This window comes from Hylobates moloch, unplaced genomic scaffold (genome assembly GCF_009828535.3).
Source record: "Hylobates moloch isolate HMO894 unplaced genomic scaffold, HMol_V3 SCAFFOLD_9, whole genome shotgun sequence".
Classification (NCBI taxonomy): Eukaryota; Metazoa; Chordata; class Mammalia; order Primates; family Hylobatidae; genus Hylobates; species Hylobates moloch.
Window position 1 is genome coordinate 66,362,242 of NW_026652284.1, and position 23,795 is coordinate 66,386,036.

General features: G+C 40.2%; 1 protein-coding gene across 1 annotated transcript in view; it reads left to right on the plus strand.

Annotated features, from left to right (window-relative positions):
* Positions 1–22,014, plus strand: part of ATP6V0D2 (ATPase H+ transporting V0 subunit d2) — a 53,344-nt gene extending 31,330 nt beyond the window's left edge. The window contains exons 3-8 of the mRNA XM_032758465.2: positions 7,337–7,515; positions 9,329–9,408; positions 10,777–10,854; positions 17,927–18,103; positions 19,279–19,353; positions 20,615–22,014. Coding sequence (XP_032614356.1) covers positions 7,337–7,515; positions 9,329–9,408; positions 10,777–10,854; positions 17,927–18,103; positions 19,279–19,353; positions 20,615–20,776 — 751 coding nt within the window. The 3' untranslated portion in view covers positions 20,777–22,014. The remainder of the gene's footprint in view (positions 1–7,336; positions 7,516–9,328; positions 9,409–10,776; positions 10,855–17,926; positions 18,104–19,278; positions 19,354–20,614) is intronic.
* The last annotated feature ends 1,781 nt before the right edge of the window (positions 22,015–23,795 follow it).

The following is a 23,795-nucleotide window of genomic DNA, read 5'->3' on the forward strand; positions in this document are numbered from 1 at the left end:
TGTCCCCCTAGGTCTACAGGATGCTTTCCCAGGGTTATGGAGACAGGAGTGATTATAAGATGACCACTTTCCAGATCCTGAGTGCCTATATGTATAAGTACTAAAACTACCTAAGAGTACTTGAAGTCAGAACACTGTGCTGGGTTCCCCTTAACACCTCCTTATCACAACTGTTCTTTTTCCGCCATCCTTTTATACCATACTATGTATGGCCCTGAGGTATAAAAAGCTTTAGGGCACTAAACAAACCACAGGATCATTTGTAGTATTAGTGTGTTTTTTTTAATTGATACATAACATTTTCCATATTTATGGGGTCCATGAGATTTTTTTTTTATAGTTATAGAATGTGTAATGATCAGGTCAGGGTATTTGAGGAGTCTATGACTTTGAGTATTTGTCATTCTGTGTTGGGAACCATCAGTCTATTTTGAAATATGTCATACATTGTTGTTAACTATAGTCACTCTGCTCTTCTGTCTAACTATAGAACTTATACCTTTTATCTAACTGTATATTTATACCTCTTAATCTACTTCTCATCTCCCCCTCCCTACCACCCACCATTCCTAACCTCTATTATCTGTCATTCTACTCATTACCTTTATGAGATCAACTTTTTTTAGTTCCCACGTGAGTGAGTGCATATGATATTTGGCTTTCTGTGCCTGATTTATTTTACTTAACATAGTGACCTCCAATTCCATCCATGTTGCTGCAAATGACATATTATTCTTTTTATGGCAGAATAGTATTCTATTGTGTATCTGTACCATACTTTCTTTACCCATTCATCTGTTGATGGATGCTTAGGTTAATTCCATATCTTTGTTATCGTGAATAGTGCTGCAATAAACATGTGAGTGCAGGTATCCCTTCGACATACTGACTTATTTTCCTTAGTATAGCTACCCAGTAGTGGGACTGCTGGATTGTATAGTGTTTCTGTTTTTAGTTTTTTGAGATATCTTCATACTGTTTTCCACAGTAGTTGTGCTAATTGAAATTTCTACCAACGGTGTATAAGAATCTCCTTTTCTCCACATCCTCTCTCCAGCATATTTTATTGTTTGTCTTTTTAATACTGTCCATTCTAAATGGGGCAAGATGCTGTCTTATTGTGGTTGAAGTATTGGCGTCTTGGAAGACACTAACGACTAAAAGGTAGAGAGATCAATTGACTAAGAAACTTGAGACCCAGGGCAGGAAAGGGGCAGCTTCACAAGCAGAAAGTCTTTTTTTTTTTTTTTTTTTGAGATGGAGTCTCGCTCTGTCACCAGGCTGGAGTGCAGTGGCGCCATCTCGGCTCACTGCAACCTCTGCCTCTCGGGTTCAAGCTATTCTCCTGCCTCAGCCTCCCAACTAGCTAGGACTATAGGTACCCACCACCACGCCCTGCTAATTTTTGTACTTTTAGTAGAGATGAGGTTTCACCGCATTGGCGAGGCTGGTCTTGAACTCCTGACCTTGTGATCTGCCTACCTCAGCCTCCTAAAGTGCTGGGATTAGAGGCGTGAGCCACCACGCCTGGCCACAAGCAGAAAATCTTCAGATGATAATGGCTGTACTCTAACTAAGTGCCATGGGAAAAACTGCAACCCCACCCCTGTCAGCAAAGGCTCGGTGGAGACCCAGATGTCTACTCTTACCCAGCTGTAAGTGGGGTCAGAGAGGGCTGAGCGGGAAGCTGGGCCTTTGACCACCTCCCAGCAGTAATGAGCCCTCTTTTTAGCCTTGGTGTCAATAGAGGCCACATGCAGTAGTAATAAATCCCAGAAGGGGAGGAGAAAAAAAGAAAGGTTGAAAAAGTATTCAAAGAAATAATGGCTGAAAATTCCCCCCGTTTGGCAAAAGACACACACGGACTGATTCAAGAAGCTAAGTGAAACCCCAAACAGGAAAAATCCAATGAAATCCAGGCCAAGACATGTCATAATCAAACTTCTGAAAGAAAAAAAGACAAAACAAATCTTGAAAGCTATGGGAAATGACACCTTACCAATAACAGAGAAGCAATTTGAACCATGGCAGATTTCTCATTAGGCACCTCATGGAGCCAGAGCAAGTGGTATAGTATTTTTAAAGCATAAAGACAAGAGAAAAAATAGCATTTTGTATTCAGTGAAAATACTCTTCAGGAATGAAGGGGAAATCAAGACATTCTAAGATGAAGGAAAACTAGGACATTTTGTCACCAGCAGACCCATTCTAAAAGAATGGCTAAACAAAGCTTTTGAAACACAAAGGAAATGATAAAAAGAGTAATCTTGAAACAACAGGAAAAAAGAAAGAACAACAGAAAGGAGAAAAATATGGGTAAACACAATATAGTCTTTCTCCTCTTGAGTTTTCTAAATTGTATTTGACAGTTGAAGGAAAAATCATTGCACTGTCTGATGTGGTTCTCAATGTATATAGAGGAAATATAAGTTATAAACAGGGAAGGAAAAGACACTTAAAAAGAAGTAAAGTTTTTAACACTGCACTAAAATTGGGACAGCTACTCTGAAAAATAGTCTTGCAGTTTCTTAAAAAACTAAACATACTCTTACTATGCCACTCAGCAACTGCACTTCAGGGCATTTATCCAAGAATAATAAAACTTATTTTAATATAAAAATCAGCACACAGATGTTCTTAGCAGTTTTTATTTGTAATAGCCAAAAACTAGAAAAAACCACAAATGTCCATCAATAGGTGAATGGTTAAATACACTGTGGTATATCAATACCATGGAATACTACTCACCAATAAAAGGGAACAAACTGTTTACATGCAACAGCTTGAATGTGTTACATGTATCTCAAGAACACTGAGCAGAGTTAAAATAGCCAGTCTCAAAATGTCACATATTATCTGCTGCCAGTTATATATTATTCAGAAAATGGCAAAATTATAGAGTGGGAGAACTGATTCGCATTTTCTAGGCATTGGGGGTGGTGGGTGGGAAAGGGTGGGTGTGACAATGAAGAGATAATACCCTGGAGAGCTTCTTCACTGAACTGTGTTTTTCTTAGGTGTTTCTCCTTTTCTATCTCATGCCAGAGTGCTTAGTGAATGACAGTCATTTCTCAGCTATTGCTAATGACACTGAAGTACTAAAATTTTTATTCAGAGAAGAGCAATTCCTCTAACTTACCAAATTATGGCTCTATATTATTTGACCTCTTAGCAACTGTTATAGCAGCAGAATGTAGTAGTTATCATACAGAAAATATATTATAGTTATCTTTGAGATCCTTAAATAAGCTAGGGAGCAGGAGGAGAAAGAACAGCTCTAAGATCAAATGGAAATGTTAAAATATCATCTGGCTTGAGCTCTTTTATCTGAACCTACTAGGGAGCCAGCACTTTGATTTTAGGGACCCAACTCTGCTGCTTGCCAGCACTGTGATCTTGGGTAAGGTATTTAGTACTGCTAAGCCTCAGTTTTCCTTAATAATTGTTCTTACAGCATTGAGTTGTTGTGAAGCTTGAGTGAGACTGTGCATATAATTACTGCCACATAGTAGAAACCTCAAAAAGAATCAGCATTTAAAAATTTTTTAATATCCTAAAAGTTTTGAAATTGAATAATTTGCTCATCGCAGTTTTAGGTGACTATGATTTTTACAGGTGTCAAAGGACATTTGTCTAGGCTATGAGTAGGAGAAAAATTAGCCTAACTGAATGGGTGGCTCTGTCACTACTTATGAGGATAATTATCTAAAACAGGGGTTTGAACTAGGTTAACACCCTGGTGTCTTTTTGTTCAAAAATTACTCAGGCAATGTCAGCAATTATTTGCTTCCCAACCACTGCATGCATGACCCCCTGGAGATCTACAAAGATTATAGTCTAGAGAAAGTAAACTGTCTTCTGGTTACATTATGTCCCTGTCACCCCAACAGCCAATGATAATTATAGACTTGGTACCTATGTGTGATGGAGATGAGAGAGGGGACAGGAAAGAGACACCCCTGCCCCTCACCGTGGGCCAAGCCCTGGGTTCTCAGTGTTTCTGAGCAACACTGCAAGAACAGGTGTTATTGTTCCATTTTAGAAACAAGGCCAGTCAGTAAGAGTTGAAATAAAATTGAACCCCATCTATAAAGCCCTTGCTCATTGCAATATAGAGCTTAGCCTGTCTATTAGTAAAAAAGTAAAAATAAAAATACTGAATACACACACATGCACACACTGTAGAGGCAGGTCTGGGTGTTATATGCAGCCTGCATCCTGCTCACACCATTGATGCTGGTCGCCCGTCACCGTTGCTCTAATAGTCCTCTGCTAATTGGGAATGTTCGCAGCTCAGATGCTTTTACATTGCAGGGGGGTTATGGGGAACAATTAAATGTCTGGAGTCTGCTAAGGATTATCAAGTACTAGCAATTGCCCTCTGAGGTAATTGCTTTTGAGCCATAAAGGGACAGTTAAATAAGCACTTCCATTTTAATATCATTTTGAAGAGATAAAAAGGATTCTAAAATCCCATAATGTCTAAATTTGGTACTGCTGTTCAGGAGGTGAAGAAACTTTATAGTCATGTGCTTTTTATAAAGAGATAATTGCCTGCTTCAAAATCTTCTTTAGTTAGAATTTTTGGGGGTAAGCTGTAGAAGCTCCACAATGAAGGAGACCCCCTTTTCCAGCCAGAAATGAATTCCCTGCCCAGGAAGTCTGTCCCCCATGCAGCCAGACTCTGGTGACAATGTTTCTAAGTGTTCAGGTAAATTTTCATCCAGTAAAAAGGTATCATTTTTCAAGTGTATCTCACAACAGTGGCTAAGCTTCCCATCACTGTGAAACCTCGAGGACTAGGTTTGCATTGCCCCTTCCTCCTTCTGATCTGCGACCTCGCCTTGTCAACTGCCTCCTCCCCTCAGCACTTAAATATCTTCACTTCTCTTCCTCCCACCCTAAAAGGACACATATTGAAACTAAAAATTGAAAGCTTCCTTGGCCCCTGTATCTCCACGTATCTGGTTTTCTCTTCCTTCAAGGTCAGCTTGCAGCATGAACTCCATTCTTTAAGCCTCCATGTCCCGTTAATTTCAGACACACAATGGCCAGTCTTCCGCCATCCTCTTCTCCCTTTCCCTTGCACAGACACACTCCACTGAAGGCATTTTCATTGCATTCTCTGATGACCCCTTAGTTGCTGTACCCTACAGATGCCTACTTCCAGGTCTCACTTACATGTGGACTTTGACTCTCCAATCACTTCTTAGAACTCTCTAGAACTTCCTAAAATTCTCTCCCCTGATTCTCCTTCCCCCATCTAGTCATCCCTCTGAATTTCCTTCAAGGTCCTTAAAAGCTGGGGTTCCCCAGAGTTCCCAAGATGCACTCTACAATGTGATCCTGCTTACTCCCAAGACTTCGGCTTCCACCTTTAAACTAACCCGTCCTGACCTGCTGGCCCAAATGTCTCGAATTGGCAGCTGTCTTCAGGACACACACTTCTTAGGCTTACTTGGCATCTCCTCTTGGTTACCTCCTGGTTACCTTAAACTCATTCCGTCTAAAACGTCTGCACCCACTGCAACCTCCTCTTCCCCTAATGCTCTCATCGCAATAAATGGCTCTATAACCTAACTGTCAAGCCCAGAAACCTACACATCACCCCAACAACTAAAAGCACACAATGTGAGGGTTCAAAGGAAGATTTCAGAAGCAGACTGCCTGAGTCTGAGTCTCAGCTCTCCTATTTGTCAGCTGTGTATGTCATCATGGGTTATATCTTCACCTCTCTGGGCCTCTGGTTTCTCGTCTATAAAATGGAGATAATAATACGACATACCTCACAGTGTTGCAGCTATGGTTTGAAAAGTAACTTTTTGTAAAGCACCTCACTGCATAGGTGTTTGTTTACCTTTTCTCCTGTTTTAATATTTACATAGGTCATAGTATTCCCTTCAGTGTAAGGGCAGTCAGTATCCTCTGTTGCCCTTAACATTCAAGCTCCTCATCTTGTCTTTCGGGACCGAACATGCTCAGCCCCAGCCCCAGTTCCAGCTCCAGTGCTCGGCCCAGGCAAAGGAAACACCCTGAGTATCGCTGTGTTCCCATCTCTGGGGCTTTTCAAATGTTCTCCCTTCTGCCTTGAAACGTGCTTTTCCCCAGTTCCCAGACCCTTTTGGCTGGCCAGCTCCTAATAATTCTTCAAGTTTCTACTTGACTGTCATTTCTCTAGCAAGTCTAATTCCAGGACTGGTTTAGTGTCCAGCTATGATTTTCCACACTCTTCTATAATTTATTTTGCATAGCGTGTATGCCCTATTGTGATTTGTTGTAAATGATTCTTTGTCCATTTCCTCACTTAAGCTGTATTCTCTGTAAAGTAAGGCCCTAGGTCTCATTTACTTCATTGCTTGGAATATCCTAGGTGCTGACTACATGAGTGAACCAGGACATGCACCCAGGGTATCCCGAGCAGAGCTTATATCAAATAAAGAAATCACATAAAAATGATTAAAATATGAATTAATATGAATTAATAAACTCGGGGATGTGAGGAAGGTGGCCTAGAAAATTCACAATGTGATCTCCTATGAGGACAGAACTACACAGTATTTTTTAGAATTAAATTTTGAATCCTCAGTGATAGGCTTCATTGCAGTTTCAAATATAGTAGTTAGTTTTTAAAGTAGAGTAAGATGCTCCAGGTCTGTGTTTTTCAACTTTTCAAGCCCTTTGTCCATTCTGATAAACCAAACAAGTTCACACCCTCACCCCCGCCCCATCACATTTGAGAACGACTGTGGAGGGGCTTCTTCCGCATATTCCCACCAGCCAAGGTTTTATTTAGTTAGTTGTTAGAATATTGAATATGCTTTTTCATGGCCAGGTGCAGGCACAGTGGCTCATGCCTATAATTCCAGAATTTTGGGAGGCCAACGAGGGCAGATCACTTGGTGTCAGGAGTTTGAGACCAGCCTGGCCAATATGGTGAAACCCTGTATCTACTAAAAATACAAAAATTAGCTGGGTATGGTGGTGAGAGCTTGTAATCCCAGCTACTGGGGAAGCTGAGGCAGGAGAATCACTTGAACCCGGGAGGCAGAGGTTGCAGTAAGCCAAGATTGGGCCACTGCATTCCAGTCATGGTGACAGAGAGAGACCCTGCCTCAAAAGAAAATATATATTGAATATGCTTTTTCGATTTATGACAGTCTCAGAGGTCATATATGTTTCTCCACATCTCCTAAACCCCAGTGTTTAAAATAAAAAGAGACTCATGTATTTTCTGAATGAAACAGTGTGTACCTAAACAGTGTGTATTTTTTACTTGTAGGATGCTTCTTATCCTTTTGCAGCTGTCCTCTAATGATTGAGTTGTCTTCTAAACCAGGTGCAGTTACATGATAGACAACGTGATTCTGCTGATGAATGGTGCATTGCAGAAAAAATCTGTGAAAGAAATTCTGGGGAAGTGCCACCCCTTGGGCCGTTTCACAGAAATGGAAGCTGTCAACATTGCAGAGACACCTTCAGATCTCTTTAATGCCATTCTGATCGAAACGCCATTAGGTAGGAACACTTAGGTAATTTTGTAGCTGCTTGTGTGTGTTATTACAGTCATTAGAAAAGGTACTATTTTTTCTTCCCTGTGGTCTAAAAGAAAATGTACTTTGATTTCACAGTTTTTTTCCACGAATACAGTAGCATACCATGAAGATTCCTGGAAGGGGCAGAGACATTAAGGAATTATCTAGTTCAGCTCCCTCATTTTTCAGATCAGGACAAATGAAGCAACCTGCTCAGATCACATGTGAACCATTTGTAGTAGAGAAGGAACTGGAGCTCATCTCTCAACCTTCAAACCTTTCACTTTATACCAGGTCATAGCAAATAAATAATAGAACTTGTCATTCTTCCAAAAAAATGTAATTTTCTAGCTTGGTTTTATACAATTAGTTTCTTGTCCTTCCATTTAAATTTCTGTCTAGATAAGGTTGCATATAGGAAGCATTTTCTTTTGGGAAGTTTAAAAATGTCATTTTTCTGAGATGCTGAAGAGTATCTGTCAAGTCATCAGAAGCAATGATGAAATGATTGTTAATTTCATTATAATTTGGCACTAACAAGAGTTGTAGTATTCAAAATGCTAAAGAGATAATTGTATAAGCATCATTATCTAATATTGTCAGGAAATCTGGATAGCAGCAATTCACTATTGATCATTTGTCAAAATAGTTGCTGTTTGAGATAGATATTTTAAAAAGGAAAAAAAATATTTGTGTCATCATTAAGCACCCAACACTGAGATAGCATAGGCTGGTCGAGAGAGGTTGAGACTGCAATCAGACAACCATGAGCATGAAACCAGGCTCTGCCCGGTCCCAGCAAGGTGACTAGGAGCAATTCAATTCACCCCAGTTTCCTCATTTTGGAAATAATCGTATCTTTTTATAACAGAGTTTTAAAAATAAAACACACTTTTAAGTACAACTCAATGCTTGGCACATACTAAAGTTGCAAATAATAAATATTATTATTAGATAGTGAAGGAGGGGGGACTTAAAAAAAAGCCTTAAGTGAATAGCTCCAAGGAGTTGTGAAGATTAAGTGAAAGTATATTCAGTGTGTAGTGTAGTGAATGGGGTTTAGGGCAGCAGTCCCCAACCTTTAGGGCAACAGGGACTGGTTTCGTGGAAGACAACTTTTCCACAACAGGAGAGAGGGGATGGTTTCGGGATGATTCAAACACATTACATTTATTGTGCACATTATTTCTATAATTATTACACTGTAATATATAATGAAACAATGATACAACTCACCATAATGTAAAACCAGTGGGAGCCCAGAGCTTGTTTTCCTGCAACTAAACAGTCCCATCTGTGGGTGATGGGAGACAGTGACAGATCATCAGGCATTGGACTCTCATAAGTAGCGTGCAACCTAGATCCCTCAGATGCACCGTTCACAATAGGGTTTGCTCTCCTATGAGAACCTAATGCTGCCGTTGATCTGACAGGAGAGGGAGCTCAGATGGTAATGCAAGCAGTGGGGAGCAGTTGTAATTACAGTTGATGCCACTCTCTGGCCCACTGTTCACCTCAGCTGTGTGGCTCAGTTCCTAACAGGCCACGGACTGGTGTTGGTCTGTGGCCTGGGGGTTGGGGACCCCTGGTTTAGGGCTTACACATGATAAATGCTTAAAAAGTAATAACTGCTTTCATCCTCATTACTATTAGCCTTATTTAGTGGAGTGTATGGATTGCAACTCTGCAGTGTTCTTGTCAGGAGTGAGCAGAGGGTGGTGTGTTCGGGATACATTTTCTACAGTTTATAATCTTGCTTAAGATTCATTTTTTGGTACGGCAATTTCTGCTTTCAGCTCCATTCTTTCAAGACTGCATGTCTGAAAATGCTCTAGATGAACTGAATATTGAATTGCTACGCAATAAACTATACAAGGTAATGGTTTTCCCAAATATTGTGTTTTTCTTGATTACACAATATATTGTGACTAGAGTTCTCTATTAAAACTTACTTTACTCATTAACCAACTTCTGCAATTATGAAACTGTGCATATTTGGAATATAGCTTTTATAGTTCTGGCCTGTCCTCTAGTTAAATGCGTGCATGTCAGCTTCCCCTAGCCAGCAAGATATTTGAGAGGAAATAACATGCCCTATTCTTCCATATTCCTAGCTCCTTGCATGGTACCTGGAACATAAAAGGTGTTTGGATGATGGTAGGTGAATAAGTGGGGTGAACAATATCAATCCATTTAAAGCAACCAGCATACATAGTAAACCTTCTGTTATGTAGTGTTCATCTCTGTCTTCAATCCTGTTAGTATCCCTGAATCTCACAGCTAATCTGCCCACACAATTTTAATCTACTGTGTGCAGCATACCAGAATGAACAATTTGTGTACACTGCATCATAGGTACCACTTTGCATAATCTGACTGTCTGTCTGGACTGTGCTGCCACCATTTGAGTAGCTGTATATACTTTAGGCTGAGCAAAATCTGTCCATTTTTCATCAAATAACCTTAGCCTCTTTGGACACTCACACACAGTAACTGAATATATACGGCCATGCCGTATTTATGGCATGCTGTGTTCAAACATGTGGTCCTTTCAAAAGCATTGTATTGCAGGCAGTGTTCCTTTTGGTAAAGTGACTTACGGGCCTAGAGGAGGCATCTTTGAGATATAACTAACAGAATGCACCGTTCTAAGTAATTTACAGGCCATAACTCACTAATCCACCTGGCAAAAATATGATGTTTATTCTATCTCCATTCCTCAGAGGAGAAAACTGAGGCTTGAAGAGCCAAGGTTTCTTTGGAAGAAGTCAGTTAGCTAAAACGTATTAGAGTTGGGATCCAAACCCAGGCAGTCTGACCCTACAGCCTTTCCCATATAGCTCCATGCTCAAAGCCATCCCAAATGTGCCTCTACAAGAGACCAAATGTCAGCATAGGGCTGAATCTAAAATTATTCACTGATCTCAGAAAAGAACTTGGCAGTCTTGTTAAAATAGCAAGAATTAACCATATGAAATAACCCAAAACCATGCAAAAAAAGTGCTTGTTAAGTAATTATAAGTTATGATAAATGCAGTTTTGTCCTTTTCTGGAGTTCTTTTTTAGACTGTGCAACATGCTGCAATGTGAAAGCTTCTACCAAATTTATTATAAAATATCTTCCTGTGGGAGATGTAATTCAGTTTCCATTAAAGCATTTAATAAACCATGAAAAGCTGATCTAGACATTTTCAAAAGGAATATATATTCATTATATCACTTTCTGATCTTTTTTCTTTTTAAGTCTTACCTTGAGGCATTCTATAAATTCTGTAAGAATCATGGTGATGTCACAGCAGAAGTTATGTGTCCCATTCTTGAGGTAAGAAAGAGTCCTTGAATTTTGTTATGCTAAATAAGGTACTTACATATTTTTATTGTTTTAACCTTACTTATATTTCCTTATCTTTGAAGTTTTTTTAATCTAGAAATAAGACAAGCAGTACATTTTATTATACATATGATTTGATATATTTGGTTAAGAGTTATATTTTCCACCTCTTAAGTTGGAATATGGAACTCTTCTACATGGAAAAGTTAGCTTGGAATTAGAAAATAATAATGTTTACACAGATTTGGTTATGATTCATTTTAATGTAGTATGTAAAAAATAGATTGTAAACAATAAAAAATTTAGTATACTGTTGTTACTGGAAAAGGATCCCAATCCAGACCCCAAGAGAGGGTTCTTGGATCTCAGCAAGAAAGAATTTGGGTCCATAGAGTAAAGTGAAAGCAAGTTTATTAAGAAAGTAAAGGAGTAAAAGCATGGCTACTCCATAGGCAGAGCAGCCCCGAGGGCTGCTGGTTACCTATTTTTTTGGTTATTTCTTGATCATATGCTGAACAAGGGGTGGATTATTCATGTCTCCCCTTTTTAGACCACATAGGGTAACTTCCTGACATTGCCATGGCATTTGTAAACTGTCATGGTGCTGGTGGGATTGTAGCTGTGAGGATGACCATGGTCACTCTCAGCGCCATCTTGGTTTTGGTGGGGTTTAGCCAGCTTCTTTACTGCAAATTGTTTTATCAGCAAAGTGTTTATGACCTGTATCTTGTGCTAACCTCCTATCTCATCCTGTGACTTAGAATGCCTAACCATCTAGGAATGCAGCCCAGTAATCTCAGCCTTATTTTACCCAGCCCCTGTTCAAGATGGAGTTGCTCTGGTTCAAATGCCTCTGACACTATGAGCAATGGATGGACTATAGACACTCAATAATCACCCAAATTCCCTCCGGTGAGGGAACATTGGGCAGCTGGGAACTCCCACAACTTGGCACCAAAAGTCCACTATAGCTTCATCCACAGGGACACTGTACCTTATAAATCCTAAAATAAAGGCTGCCCCAAGCAACCCATGAGCATTCCAGCTTTTGGCAGGAAGACTCGTTGGTTATGTGATTCACAGTTGGTAAGCTCATTTAATTATGTGTCAAACACCACCACTGGTATCTACCTCTCTAGTTGATGTTATAACTTAATTCCTCTTAAGGACCACAGATTTCATCTATGCTTAGGAGTCGTCTTGCATAAGAATGTTGACCTGCAAATGCATGGGAGATTCAGGGCAGAGATCAGAAGGATTTGTGGGGCATCCTGCACATAATTTGCACTGAGTATTTTACATCCATTCCTCTTGCTAGTAAATAATTTCCTAATTCACTTAAAAAGAAAAAAATATCACTCTGGGCTTTTATAAGCCCTTACTTTGCCCTGTGAAACTAAATTTTATCTAAAGAGTATTTTTCATCATTACATTATCTGGTACAGTGACTTCACCGGTGGGTGGAATTCTGATTTCAAGAAAAGCCTAATAAGCATTACCCTTTGGGTAAAAAGAAAAAAAATTAACTTCATTTGCAAATATTTCAACCTAATGCTCTGAAACCGCATATGATAAAACTAGCTCCTCTCAAAACATCTAATCATTAAAATTTTACTTGCTTGATGACTTGTGATATAGAAAAAAGAAACAAAAAAGTTTTATAGTTGAAGATATTTTGCTATTCCTTATTGAGATTTTGTTTGTTTGTTTTGATTTTTGAGACAGGGTCTCACTCTGTTGCCTAAACTGAAGGAGTACAGTGGCATGATCATGGCTCACTGCAGCCTCCACCTCTTGGGCTCAAATGATCCTCCCACCTCAGCCTCCTGAGTAGCTGGAACCACATGCACATGCCACCATGCCCAGCTAAGTTTTTTATTTTTTTGAAAAGTTTGAAAAGACCAGGTCTTGGCTGGGCATGGTGGCTCACACCTATAACCCCAGCACTCTGGGAAGCCAAGGTGGGTGAGCACCTGGGGTTGGGAGTTTGAGACCAGCCTGGCCAACATGGTGAAACCCTGTCTCTACTAACGATACAAAAAAAAATTAGCTGGATATGGTGGTGCACATCTGTAATCTCAGCTTCTTGTGAGGCTGAGGCACAGGAGGCATGAAGGTTGAACCTGGGAGGCAGAGGTTGCAGTGAGCCGAGATTGTGCCACTGCTCTCCAGCTGGGCAACAGAGTGAGACTCCATCAGAAAGAAGGAAGGAAGGAAGGAAGGAAGGAAGGAAGGAAGGAAGGAAGGAAGGAAAGAAAGAAAGAAAGAAAGAAAGAAAGAAAGAAAGAAAGAAAGAAAGAAGAAGAAGAGGAAGGAAGGAAGGAAGGAAGGAAGGAAGGAAGGAAAGAAAAAATAAAAGAAAAGAAAAGAAGAGGTCTGTCTATGTTGTCCAAGCCTGAAATTCTTAAAATAAAGCCTAAATAGTTGTGAAGTGAAAATCTTATCATTAAAGATCTCCAAAAAATATTTTTGTCCTTATCTATATTATACAGAAAGTGGATATCGAATAAATAAATAACATTTTGAGGCATAGTAAATGACAGAATGAAAAATAGTCTCTCAGTCATGCTGATCGTGCAATATAATTAACTAGTGACCGTATGAAGCCCTATCTTTTCTTTTCATAAATTCAACTACTAGCCACACTATAGGAATCCATATTATCTATGGCTCAAAAGTAGAATTTCTACTCAGCATAATTCTTGTGGTTTAGAAATGGTTTGCGTACTTTATACCCGTGAAATATGTGAAATAAAAGTTATATCAAGACTCATAACCTTATTAAAGGTATACAATAGCACTATTAATAGCTAACACTTACTACGTGCTAGATGCTATCTTGAGTGCTTTATATACATGAATTCACTTAGACTTCAAAACCACACAGAATAAGTAGTCTAGTATCTATTTTTCAGGAGGAGCAACTGAGGCACAGAGAAGGCTAATAACTTACCTGACGTCTCACAGCTAGTAAGTCAGGATTGGAATGCAGGCAGTTGGCTCTGGTACTTATGTGCTTATCCACTCTGCCATAGTGCCTCTGCATTAAATTCACCATTCACAATTCTTTTATATAAATGTAAGTGCTAATTCATCAGCAAGATCATACGGTGTACTATAAAAATTGGTGAATAGGTAAGGTAAGAATTATGTCTTTGAATAGGTAAGAAATAGGTAAGAATTATGGCTTTGTAATCCTCAGTAATGTAAAAAAAGGATAGTATCAGAAAAATGCTTATCACTGGGATGATGTGATCAAACTACGATATGCCCAGTGTTCTCATTGAACTTTTCCAATCTTCATGGTATCAGATTAGATTAGTGTTTGTTTGTTTGTTTGTCTGTTTGTTTCAAACAGCATTAAAAATAATCCAGCTAGGCATGGTAGTTTATGCCTGTAATCCCAGCACTTTGGGAGACCTATGCAGAAGAATCACTTAAAGCCAGGAGTTTGAGACCAGCCTGGGCAACATAGCAAAATCCTGCCCCTACAAAAAATACAGAAATTAACCAGACATGGTAGAACACACCTATAGTCCTGGCTACTCAGGAGGCTGAGGTGGGAAGATCGCCTCAGCCCAGAAGTTCCAGGTTACAGTGAGCCATAAGCCACCTCACTCCAGTCTGGGTGACAGAGTGAGATTCTGTCTCTAAAAAATAAAAATAAAAATCCATTGAACAATTTTTATTTATATAGAAATATCAGCTACACAGGGCATGAAGTTACAACATTTATAATTATATGATCAAAGGGTGTTTGTCAGCTTTACGTGAATACTTTCGATCATGTAATTACCTCCCTTTTATTTTTGTAACTATAAAGCACTTACTGTTTATAAGTTCCATGTATATTCTCAAATACTCTCATTTGGCCGGAGACTTCAAGAGACTTAATATGGTAGAAGAGACCATTAACATCAGCTTACATGTGAAAATTTGACCTAATTACAAGATTATAACTTTATATGAAAAAAAAGAAATTGACTTATGTTCAAGGCAAATGCACTGTAGTATAATATTTGCCTTTTACTCCTACTCTTCAATCTTATGGTTAATAGGGCAGTGAAAAACAAGCATAAAATATGTTTGTTTGATCTCTACTGGTCAGTGCATGTGCCGATAAGGCTGGGCTCCATTCCAGTTCACTTCATTCTTTTCCATTGCCACTGACATCTCCGCCCACTGCCTCCCGCCAGGTGTGCCCTTCTTCCCATGAGGAACTGGAGAGAATGTGTGACCCCATCAGTCTGAGTTTATGATGTGCAACTGATAGTGATTTTGAGCAAGTAAACAGTTCATTACTATCTCTTGAAATAACAAAAAAAATAGGGTCTAGTTTTAACATGAGTAAGTTTTTATAGGGAAGAGTAAAAGGAAAGGCACAGGACTGCCAACATACACCATACCACACAGCGTGCCAACTCTCTGCAAGAAACAGGAGCTAAGTCACACTAACACCAGCCCATTCAGTCTCCTCTAATCAAATGCGTGTCAAACTCTGCTTAGGGATGGTCAAAGAACAGTCCTTTTCCAATTCTAAAACGTTGGGTGTTTTCACTCATAGGATAATACACACACTTACCCAAAAGAGCCTCTAGACTAGAAGAGTAAGGTAGATATGTAGTCAGTTATGATAAAAGGAAAATGGAATGTAATCAGGGTTCAAAGGGAATCATATCCAATTAGAGAAGAAATGGAAGGGCTTGTTATGAAAAAGATGACATTTGATGGGACGCGAACGCAGGGAGGATTTCAGCATGCAGAGTTATGGAACAGAGCACAGGCATGGTAGGCTAAGGGAAGAAGTGGTAACAAGGACAAGGAGGTAGCGAGAAGATGGAGGGCTCACATAACCTACTGTATCAGTCAAAGCCCTTTCTTCTTATATTCATATTCTCTCCCCAGCCAGCTATCCTTCTCCAACTGCTTTCCCAATGATTGAGCCATGACAATTCCTCCAAATCATCCTGCTTTATCTCCTGCAGCTCCCTCTTCTGGCCTGACTCTGCTGTTTGCATGTCTGAAATGCTGCCTAGGTTGCCCTAATTCTCTTCGTAAGATCATAACATTTTAGAATCAGAGAGCACATTAAAGAACATCTGTGACAATTACCTCCATTGTTGCTCTAGCTGCCCTAATTTTTGTTTTAAGTTTTCTTATTGCCATGAAATCTTCTTCTTGCATTTCTTCTCTTATCCCTAGAGGGTCTAAAATTACTGACAGAACTGGTTATATTCAGTAGCCAGAGATAGCTGCCCTTCCTTCCAAATAAAGCCACTCCCTACTTTTCAGCTCACCCATAATCTCCATGAGAGCAATCAAAAGGATCAGATGGAACTAACGCTCACTCTCCTGATAGAAAACACCTGTTCTTACATAAGATTTCCAGTGAAATCTGTTGCAAGTTGGGTTTTGTTATCGGTTAACCAGTCAAAAGCTGATTAGAGGATAGCATACAGCAATTCTTTTCAGCTTTCACGTGCATACAGATAGCCCGGGAATCCTATGAAAATGCAGATTCTGGTTGAGTAGGGCTGGACGATGGCCTGAGACTCTGCACTTCTAATGAGTTTCCAGGTGACGTCAAAGCTACTGAGCCATAAAATATTGCTTTGAATAGCAACGTTATAGAGAATGTTGGAGAATTTCAAAGTAGTAGGATCACACATCACTCTGTTGGATTCAGTAAGTACTTAAGACTTTCTTATGTGTCAGGCACTGGCTATTCAAAAATGAACTAAAGGCTGGGCATGGTGGCTCATGCCTGTAATCCTAACCCTTAGAAGGCCCAGGACAGAGGGTTTCTTGAGCCTAGAAGTTCAAGACCAGCCTGGGCATTATGGCGAAATCCCATCTCTACAAGAAAAATTACCTGGGCATGGTGTCACGTGCCTGTAGTCCCTGCCACTTGGGAGGCTGAGGTGGGAGGTTGAGGCTGCAGTGAGTCCTGACCCCACCACTGCACTCCAGCCTGGATGACAGAGTGAGACCCAATCTCCAGAGGGAAAAAAAAAAAAGAACAATGAACAAGAAAGACATGGTTCTTCAAAGATTTTAGAGTGTAGTGGGGAGAAATGCAGGCACAGATTTCAAAATGAAGTGGTAAGTACTGGGCATTTGGAGTACCTAGAGAAGAGCTGCGTAGCCCAAGAAAACCATGGCAAGCCCCCACAATAGGCAGAGCAGCCCCTAAAGGAGAGACTGAGATGGAATGGCCAGAGTCGGTAGGAGGAGAACCAAGAGACAGTAGAAACATGGAGCTCAAAGGAATAGAAACAAAATTTCAAGAAAGACTTCAGTGGTCAGATGAAACAGGAATGATGAAGGGATGCGAGCCCAGGTGCCTAGTGGTGTTCAGCACAGAGAAGACAGGCTGTGAGTATGTGTTGACCTACCTTGAAGATCATGTAGCCACACTCCAGCACCTTACAAAGAAGAAAACTTCTTGCGAGAAAGATGACTTGCCCCAATCCACATAGTTGTTAGCTACAGTCTTAGATTTACTGATACCTCACCTAGGACACTAACAAAGAAAACCGAAGCCATGAAAGTGTAAACAAATGTTAGGTAGCACAACATTTCGTTATGTAAAAAGTTATGCTGACATTGACAACTAGGAAGGGATATTAACATGTATGGCATGCATTTTTTGTTCCAAACATCAGCTAAGACTTCCACTTATGTTACCTGGTTCTGTCCCTGAATGGACCCTAAGAAATAGGTATTATTCTCCTTTTTATAGAAGAGACAGTTGTGACGCTAGTGGCCTAATGTGACAGAGACACATGAGGAATTCATCCTAGGGTGCCCGGGAAATAAAGCTCACTAGGGTTTCAGGAGTCATAGGTCATCATTGGTGCTGTGTGATCCTTCTCTGGCAAGCAGAGTTTCTCCATTACAAGAAAAGACTAAGGGAACACTAATAACATATGTCTGGAGTATAATTAGATATAGATCCAGAAAGGAAAGCAAATCATTTCAGAAATGAATGTGTGTACTTAAGAGTCTGTTTATAGCATTTAGCAGTTTATTAGATTTTACTGGTTTTGTCTTACAAATTCAGTTTGAGGCCGACAGACGTGCATTTATCATTACTCTTAACTCCTTTGGCACTGAATTGAGCAAAGAAGACCGAGAGACCCTCTATCCAACCTTCGGCAAACTCTATCCTGAGGGGTTGCGGCTGCTGGCTCAAGCAGAAGACTTTGACCAGATGAAGAACGTAGCGGATCATTACGGAGTATGTGATGACACTGGCTTCCCTAAGTCCCTTGTGTTCCTTCATTTCCACGTGCTTTAGAAGCTCACACATCAAATTTCCGCTTATACTCAAAAGAAGTAATAATATTTGTAAGGTAGCAAGCAGTGTTTCTTGCTGAAGCAATCTCTCCCTAAGAAACACGTTGTGTCTAGCCCAAGCTGCTAATTTTTAAAGTTCCTGCCAAGCAAGTACTTGTTTAAATCTCCAAGGAATGGTCATCTGAGCACTCTTTTTGAAGTGTTTGATAAAGCAAGTTCCCCCAGGAGACTGGTTCAGTGTTCTGGAAATGTGAGCTCATATCAACGTTATGCAAAATAGTCTAACCCAGCAGCCCTTTCAGGTACCCACTAGGGAAACAAGGTTAGGCACAGAAAGTCTAGGTGGACTGCAAGGAAGAATATGGATGTATTAGTTTTTCCACTCACCTTGCTGAGTGACCAGAAATCAGGAGAGGAAACATAGCTGCTTGTGTCCTTCCTCCACTCCAGCATCCTGTTGCTCTTGGAGCGCCTGAAGCTCCTCAGCTTGAGGTTGTACACCTCGGCTCAGCTTCCATTCCCTCTGACTTGCACACAGTTACGTAACCTCCAGGTAATTTTTCCAGGGCTAGAATGACACTCATCTTTTCCTGCGGATTTCTGAAGCACTCCAGGAAAGATGAAAGTCAGCAAATGCGTAAACCTTGTGACATCTCATATGTAATTGCGTGAGACTCTTTAACACAATATTAAAATTTGAATTTCTCCCAAATTCCACCCCTTCCACACTGGAAATTACATGTGAATTTTATCAATTTTTATCTCAAAGAACCTATGAACCCATACTGATCAAATCATGAACATTCACTGAGCTTCTATAATGTACCTAGCTAGCCCTAAGACCCCGAGTGAGAAAATGAGCTCAAACATTGTATACTGAGAGTTGAATTGCCTTGTAGCCCTGAACAAGCCAGTAGGCTAGAATTTCATCCACACTCTTGTTATTTGGATTTTTTTATTGTTTCTTTGGGAGGCCAAAATCCTATAAAAAACATTTAGTCCTCCTGGTATTTTTTTTTTAAATAGGTACACAATTTCTATAATGCTAGAAAAATATATTTATATACATTTATAAGAAATGAAAATGTCTTTAAAATTAATGTCTTTGTTTTTAAGGTATACAAACCTTTATTTGAAGCTGTAGGTGGCAGTGGGGGAAAGACATTGGAGGACGTGTTTTATGAGCGTGAGGTATGATATAAGTGGAAATACTATTAGCTTATTTTTCTCTTACTGTGGATTTTATATATTTTCTTACTTGGGTTTTCTTTTTACAGCTGATCATGCCAATTGATTAGGCACATTCATAGCTTGATAGTCAGTGGTGTATTATTACTACAAAGTTACACACAGACCTAGGAATGTTTGTGCTAACAGTGCTGCTAAAGTTTGGAGCTTTTCTTTTCTTTTTTTTTTTACCCTTCTGAAAGAGTTTACTTAAAAACTGTGAGAAGCAATGGAAGTACATTCCATTCCTCATGGAATTTGCTGAAGAACATTATTACAAATGCTACAAATTCTAGTGTAAAATTTTGGTTAATCATATGAGATAATGTTTCTTTTTTAAAAAAATTGTATTATACTTTAAGTTCTGAGATACATGTGCAGAATGTGCAGGTTTTGTTATGTAGGTGTACATGTGCCATGGTGGTTTGCTGCACCCCTCGACCCATCATCTACATTAGGTATTTCTCCTAATGCTCTCCCTCCCCTATGCCCCCCACTGACAGGCCCCAGTGTGTGATGTTCCCCTCCTGCGCTCATATGTTCTCATTGTTCAACTCCCCCTTATGAGTGAGAACATGTGGTGTTTGGTTTTTCTGTTCCTGTGTTAGTTTGCTGAGAATGATGGTCTCCAGCTTTATCCATGTCCCTGCAAAGGACATGAACTCATCCTTTTTTATGGCTGCATAGTATTCCGTGGTATATACGTGCCACATTTTCTTTATCCAGTCTATCACTGATGGGCATTTGGGTTGGTTCCAAGTCTTTGCTATTGGGAACAGTGCTGCAATAAACATATGTGTGCAGGTGTCTTTATAGTAGAATGATTTATAATCCTTTGGGTATATACCCAGTAATGGGATCGCTGGGTCAAATGTTATTTCTGGTTCTAGATCCTTGAAGAATTGCCACACTATCTTCCACAATGGTTGAACTAATTTACACTCCCACTAACAGTGTGAAAGCATTCCTATTTCAATTTGGAGGTTTTCTTGTGATTTTACAAACTTACTTTAATAACTTCCGTGTCTACATTTATCTGCAGAGTGACACTCTCCCTTTAGAACTTTCTGAGTTGTCACCATACTCCTCTATTTGGCCCAATTTAGAGATTGCCTGTTGAAACACAAATAAGCAATGCACAAGTACAAGCCAGTCAGTAGCTTAATATTATTCCATAATGTTCCAAATAAGTTGATGATCTGTGTTACTTTTTTTCTTTCCTCAGGTACAAATGAATGTGCTGGCATTCAACAGACAGTTCCACTGCGGTGTGTTTTATGCATATGTAAAGCTGAAGGAACAGGAAATTAGAAATATTGTATGGATAGCAGAATGTATTTCACAGAGGCATCGAACTAAAATCAACAGTTACATTCCAATTTTATAACCCAAGTGAGGTTCTCAAATGCAGAAAATTATAAATGTTAAAAGGAAGTTACTGAAGAAAATAGAAGAAATTGTGTTATATTATCTAGACTACACAAAAGTATGCCACACTATATCTTCATGAGTTGCAAATCCATGGAAACACAGTAAACCAGCCCTGAAACAAAGCATTTCCTTGTTTTCAGTGGTATTAGATCTTGTTTCCACATGTCTGTCTCATGCTTCACTGGGCCTTACAGGTTACTTTTAATTAACTCTATGGTATTTTTCTTATTCTTGTTTGATCACGTTAAAAGTAGGACCTAATAAAAGTATTTTATTCTTGCTTTTCCATGCTTCTCTACAGGTCCAAATACTGAATGTTTCCTTTACTTTTTCTCTTTTAAATTTTTTTCTGGACAGGGTCTCACTCTGTCACCTAGGCTACAGTGCAGTGCTGTGATCACAGCTCACTGCAGCCTCGACTTCCCAGGCTCAAGTGATCCTCCCAGCTCTCAGCCTCCAAAGTAGCTGGGACTACAAGTGCACACCCCCACACAAGGCTAAGTTTTGTATTTTTTGTAGAGACAGGGTTTGAACATATTATCCAGGCTGGTGTCGAATTCCTCGGCTCAAGGGATCCACGATCCCCCTTGGCCTCCCAAAGTGTTGGGATTACATGCATGAGCCACTGTGCTGGGCTTCATTTACATTTTAACTGTCTGTTCCTGCCTAGATTCACAGAAATCCAAAGCTGTATGTAGTCAACATGGTTCACAATTGGAAAATGTGTTTTTGGTTTTGTTTTGCTTTTTTTTTTTTTTGAGACAGAGTTTCTCTCTGTCGCCCAGGCTGGAGTGCAGTGGCGCGATCTCGGCTCACTGCAACCTCCGCCTCTCAGATTCAAGCAATTCTCTGCCTCAGCCTCCCGAGTAGCGGGGATTACAAGCACCCACCACCACACCCAGCTAATTTTTGTATTTTTAGTAGAGCCGGGGTTTCACCATCTTGGCCAGGCTGATCTTGAACTCCTGACCTCATGATCCACCCGCCTCGGCCTCCCAAAGTGCTGGGATTACAGGCCCCTTATTCAGCCACTGCACCTGGCCCCTTATTTTGTTTTTGTTTTCAATATACTTTGATCTAATCAGCTTGAGAAAGCAACACAATTCCAAATCCTATCTTCTAGATGCAAGCAGTGTTAAATTTATTAATAAATTTGCTTTTCACACCTTTCTTTAAATAAAAGGTATATCTGTCTTTCTTGTGGTTTCTTCCTTCTTTACATGAGAAGAAAATGACCTCCTTAACTGTAGTTTACTCATTCAAAAATCGCAGGTTCAATTTACAGGGTGTGGATTCTCTATTAAAATCTCAGTAGAAATGGTGCATAGAGCTACCAGGAAAAAAAAGGCAACAAAGCACTGCTCAAGTCCTTCCTTTAAATATAAAAGATACTCCTAAATGTAAAATCTATATTTGCCATGTTTTAAAAAATAAACCCATATATATTTGAAAATTCTTCAAATCAGAATATTTACAGAGTATACAAATACTGATATCTAGAATTAGATGCATAGACCAAGGAGTAAATCAAATTTTCTGCAAAAATCCAGCTTTTTTAGTTAAATATTTTAGTAATTTTAGTGATAGGAACTTTTTTGTTGTTGTTGAAACAAGGTCTTGCTCCGTCACCCAGGCTGGAATGCAGTGGTGGGATCACAGCTCACTGGAGCCTCCACCTCCCAGGCTCAAGTGATCCTCCTGCCTCTCAGCCTCCCAAGTAGCTGGAACTAGAGGTGTGTGCCACCACAACTGGCTAATTTTTTTTTCTTTTTTAAGGTAGAGACTGTGTCTCTACATGTTGCCCAGGCTGATCTCAAACTCGGGCAATCCTACCACCTCGACTTCCCAGAGTGCTAGGATTACAGCCACAATACCCGGCCGAGAGGAACTTTTAAGCATACAGTAAAATAGTGGCTCATAGAACCAGGAAGAAAGCCAAGTGCCTAACCTCACATCTATGCAGGATGCCCCACCCACACTGGGGTCCTGATAGTATCTGAGGTGCCCCCTGGAGGGCTCCAGTGCAGATCCATCAGCTGGAACCAAAGCAGCCACTGACCAAGTGTGGCCCCTGGTCTGGAAAGCATCTTCCCTGACTTGCTCAGGATGCTGTCCTTCACAGGGAGGTAGGGGGTGGACCCAGAGATGCCTCTATTGCACATTTTAATTTGTGGTTTCTGGTGATGGGTTTAAGGCTTAGGGCTCCCTTAAAGGTTGGGAGGAAAAGACACTGATGGGAAAGGGATAGCTTAAAGAAAGGTACCAAGGTGATTCTCAGACTATCCCTTTCCCACCCCACCTCTACATGATATGGGTAGGGCCCTTAATGTGCCACAGGGCTGCAGGCTGAAGTTAAATTCCCTTTCCCTGGATATAAACAGAAGATTCCAATCCTTCCAACCCCTTCCTCAGCCACCCAAGAGTCCAACCATTATGTGAATATAGAAGAGAGGAACTTCCCTAATCCCTTGAGGCAAGTAGAAAGTGCACCTAGCATGGATAAGGATATATACATTGCGATTTGAAGAATTTGCCTTGAAGTTTCATAGCTTTTCAGTGGCTGAGCTGGGATCTGACTGCTTCATAATGCCTCAGGGAACTGGGCTGCAATGGAAAACATGAACCTTTGAAAAACATCTTACAAAATGAGGCCCAAAAGTTCAGGTACTATATATGGAACACAAGAAACAGTGAGGCAAAAACGAATTTCTTGGGCAGGGTGCAGTGGCTCACACCTGTAATCCCAGCATTTTGGGAGTCCAAAGCAAATGAATCACTTGAGGTAAGGCATTTGAGACCAGCCTGGCCAACATGGTAAAACCCCATCTCCGCTAAAAACACAAAAATTAGCCCGGTGTGGTGACACAGGCCTGTAGTTCCACCTACTCGGGAGGCTGAGGTGGGAGGATTGCTTGAACCTGCGAGGTGGAGGTTTCAGTAAGTCAAGATTGGACCACTACAGTCCAGCCCGGGCC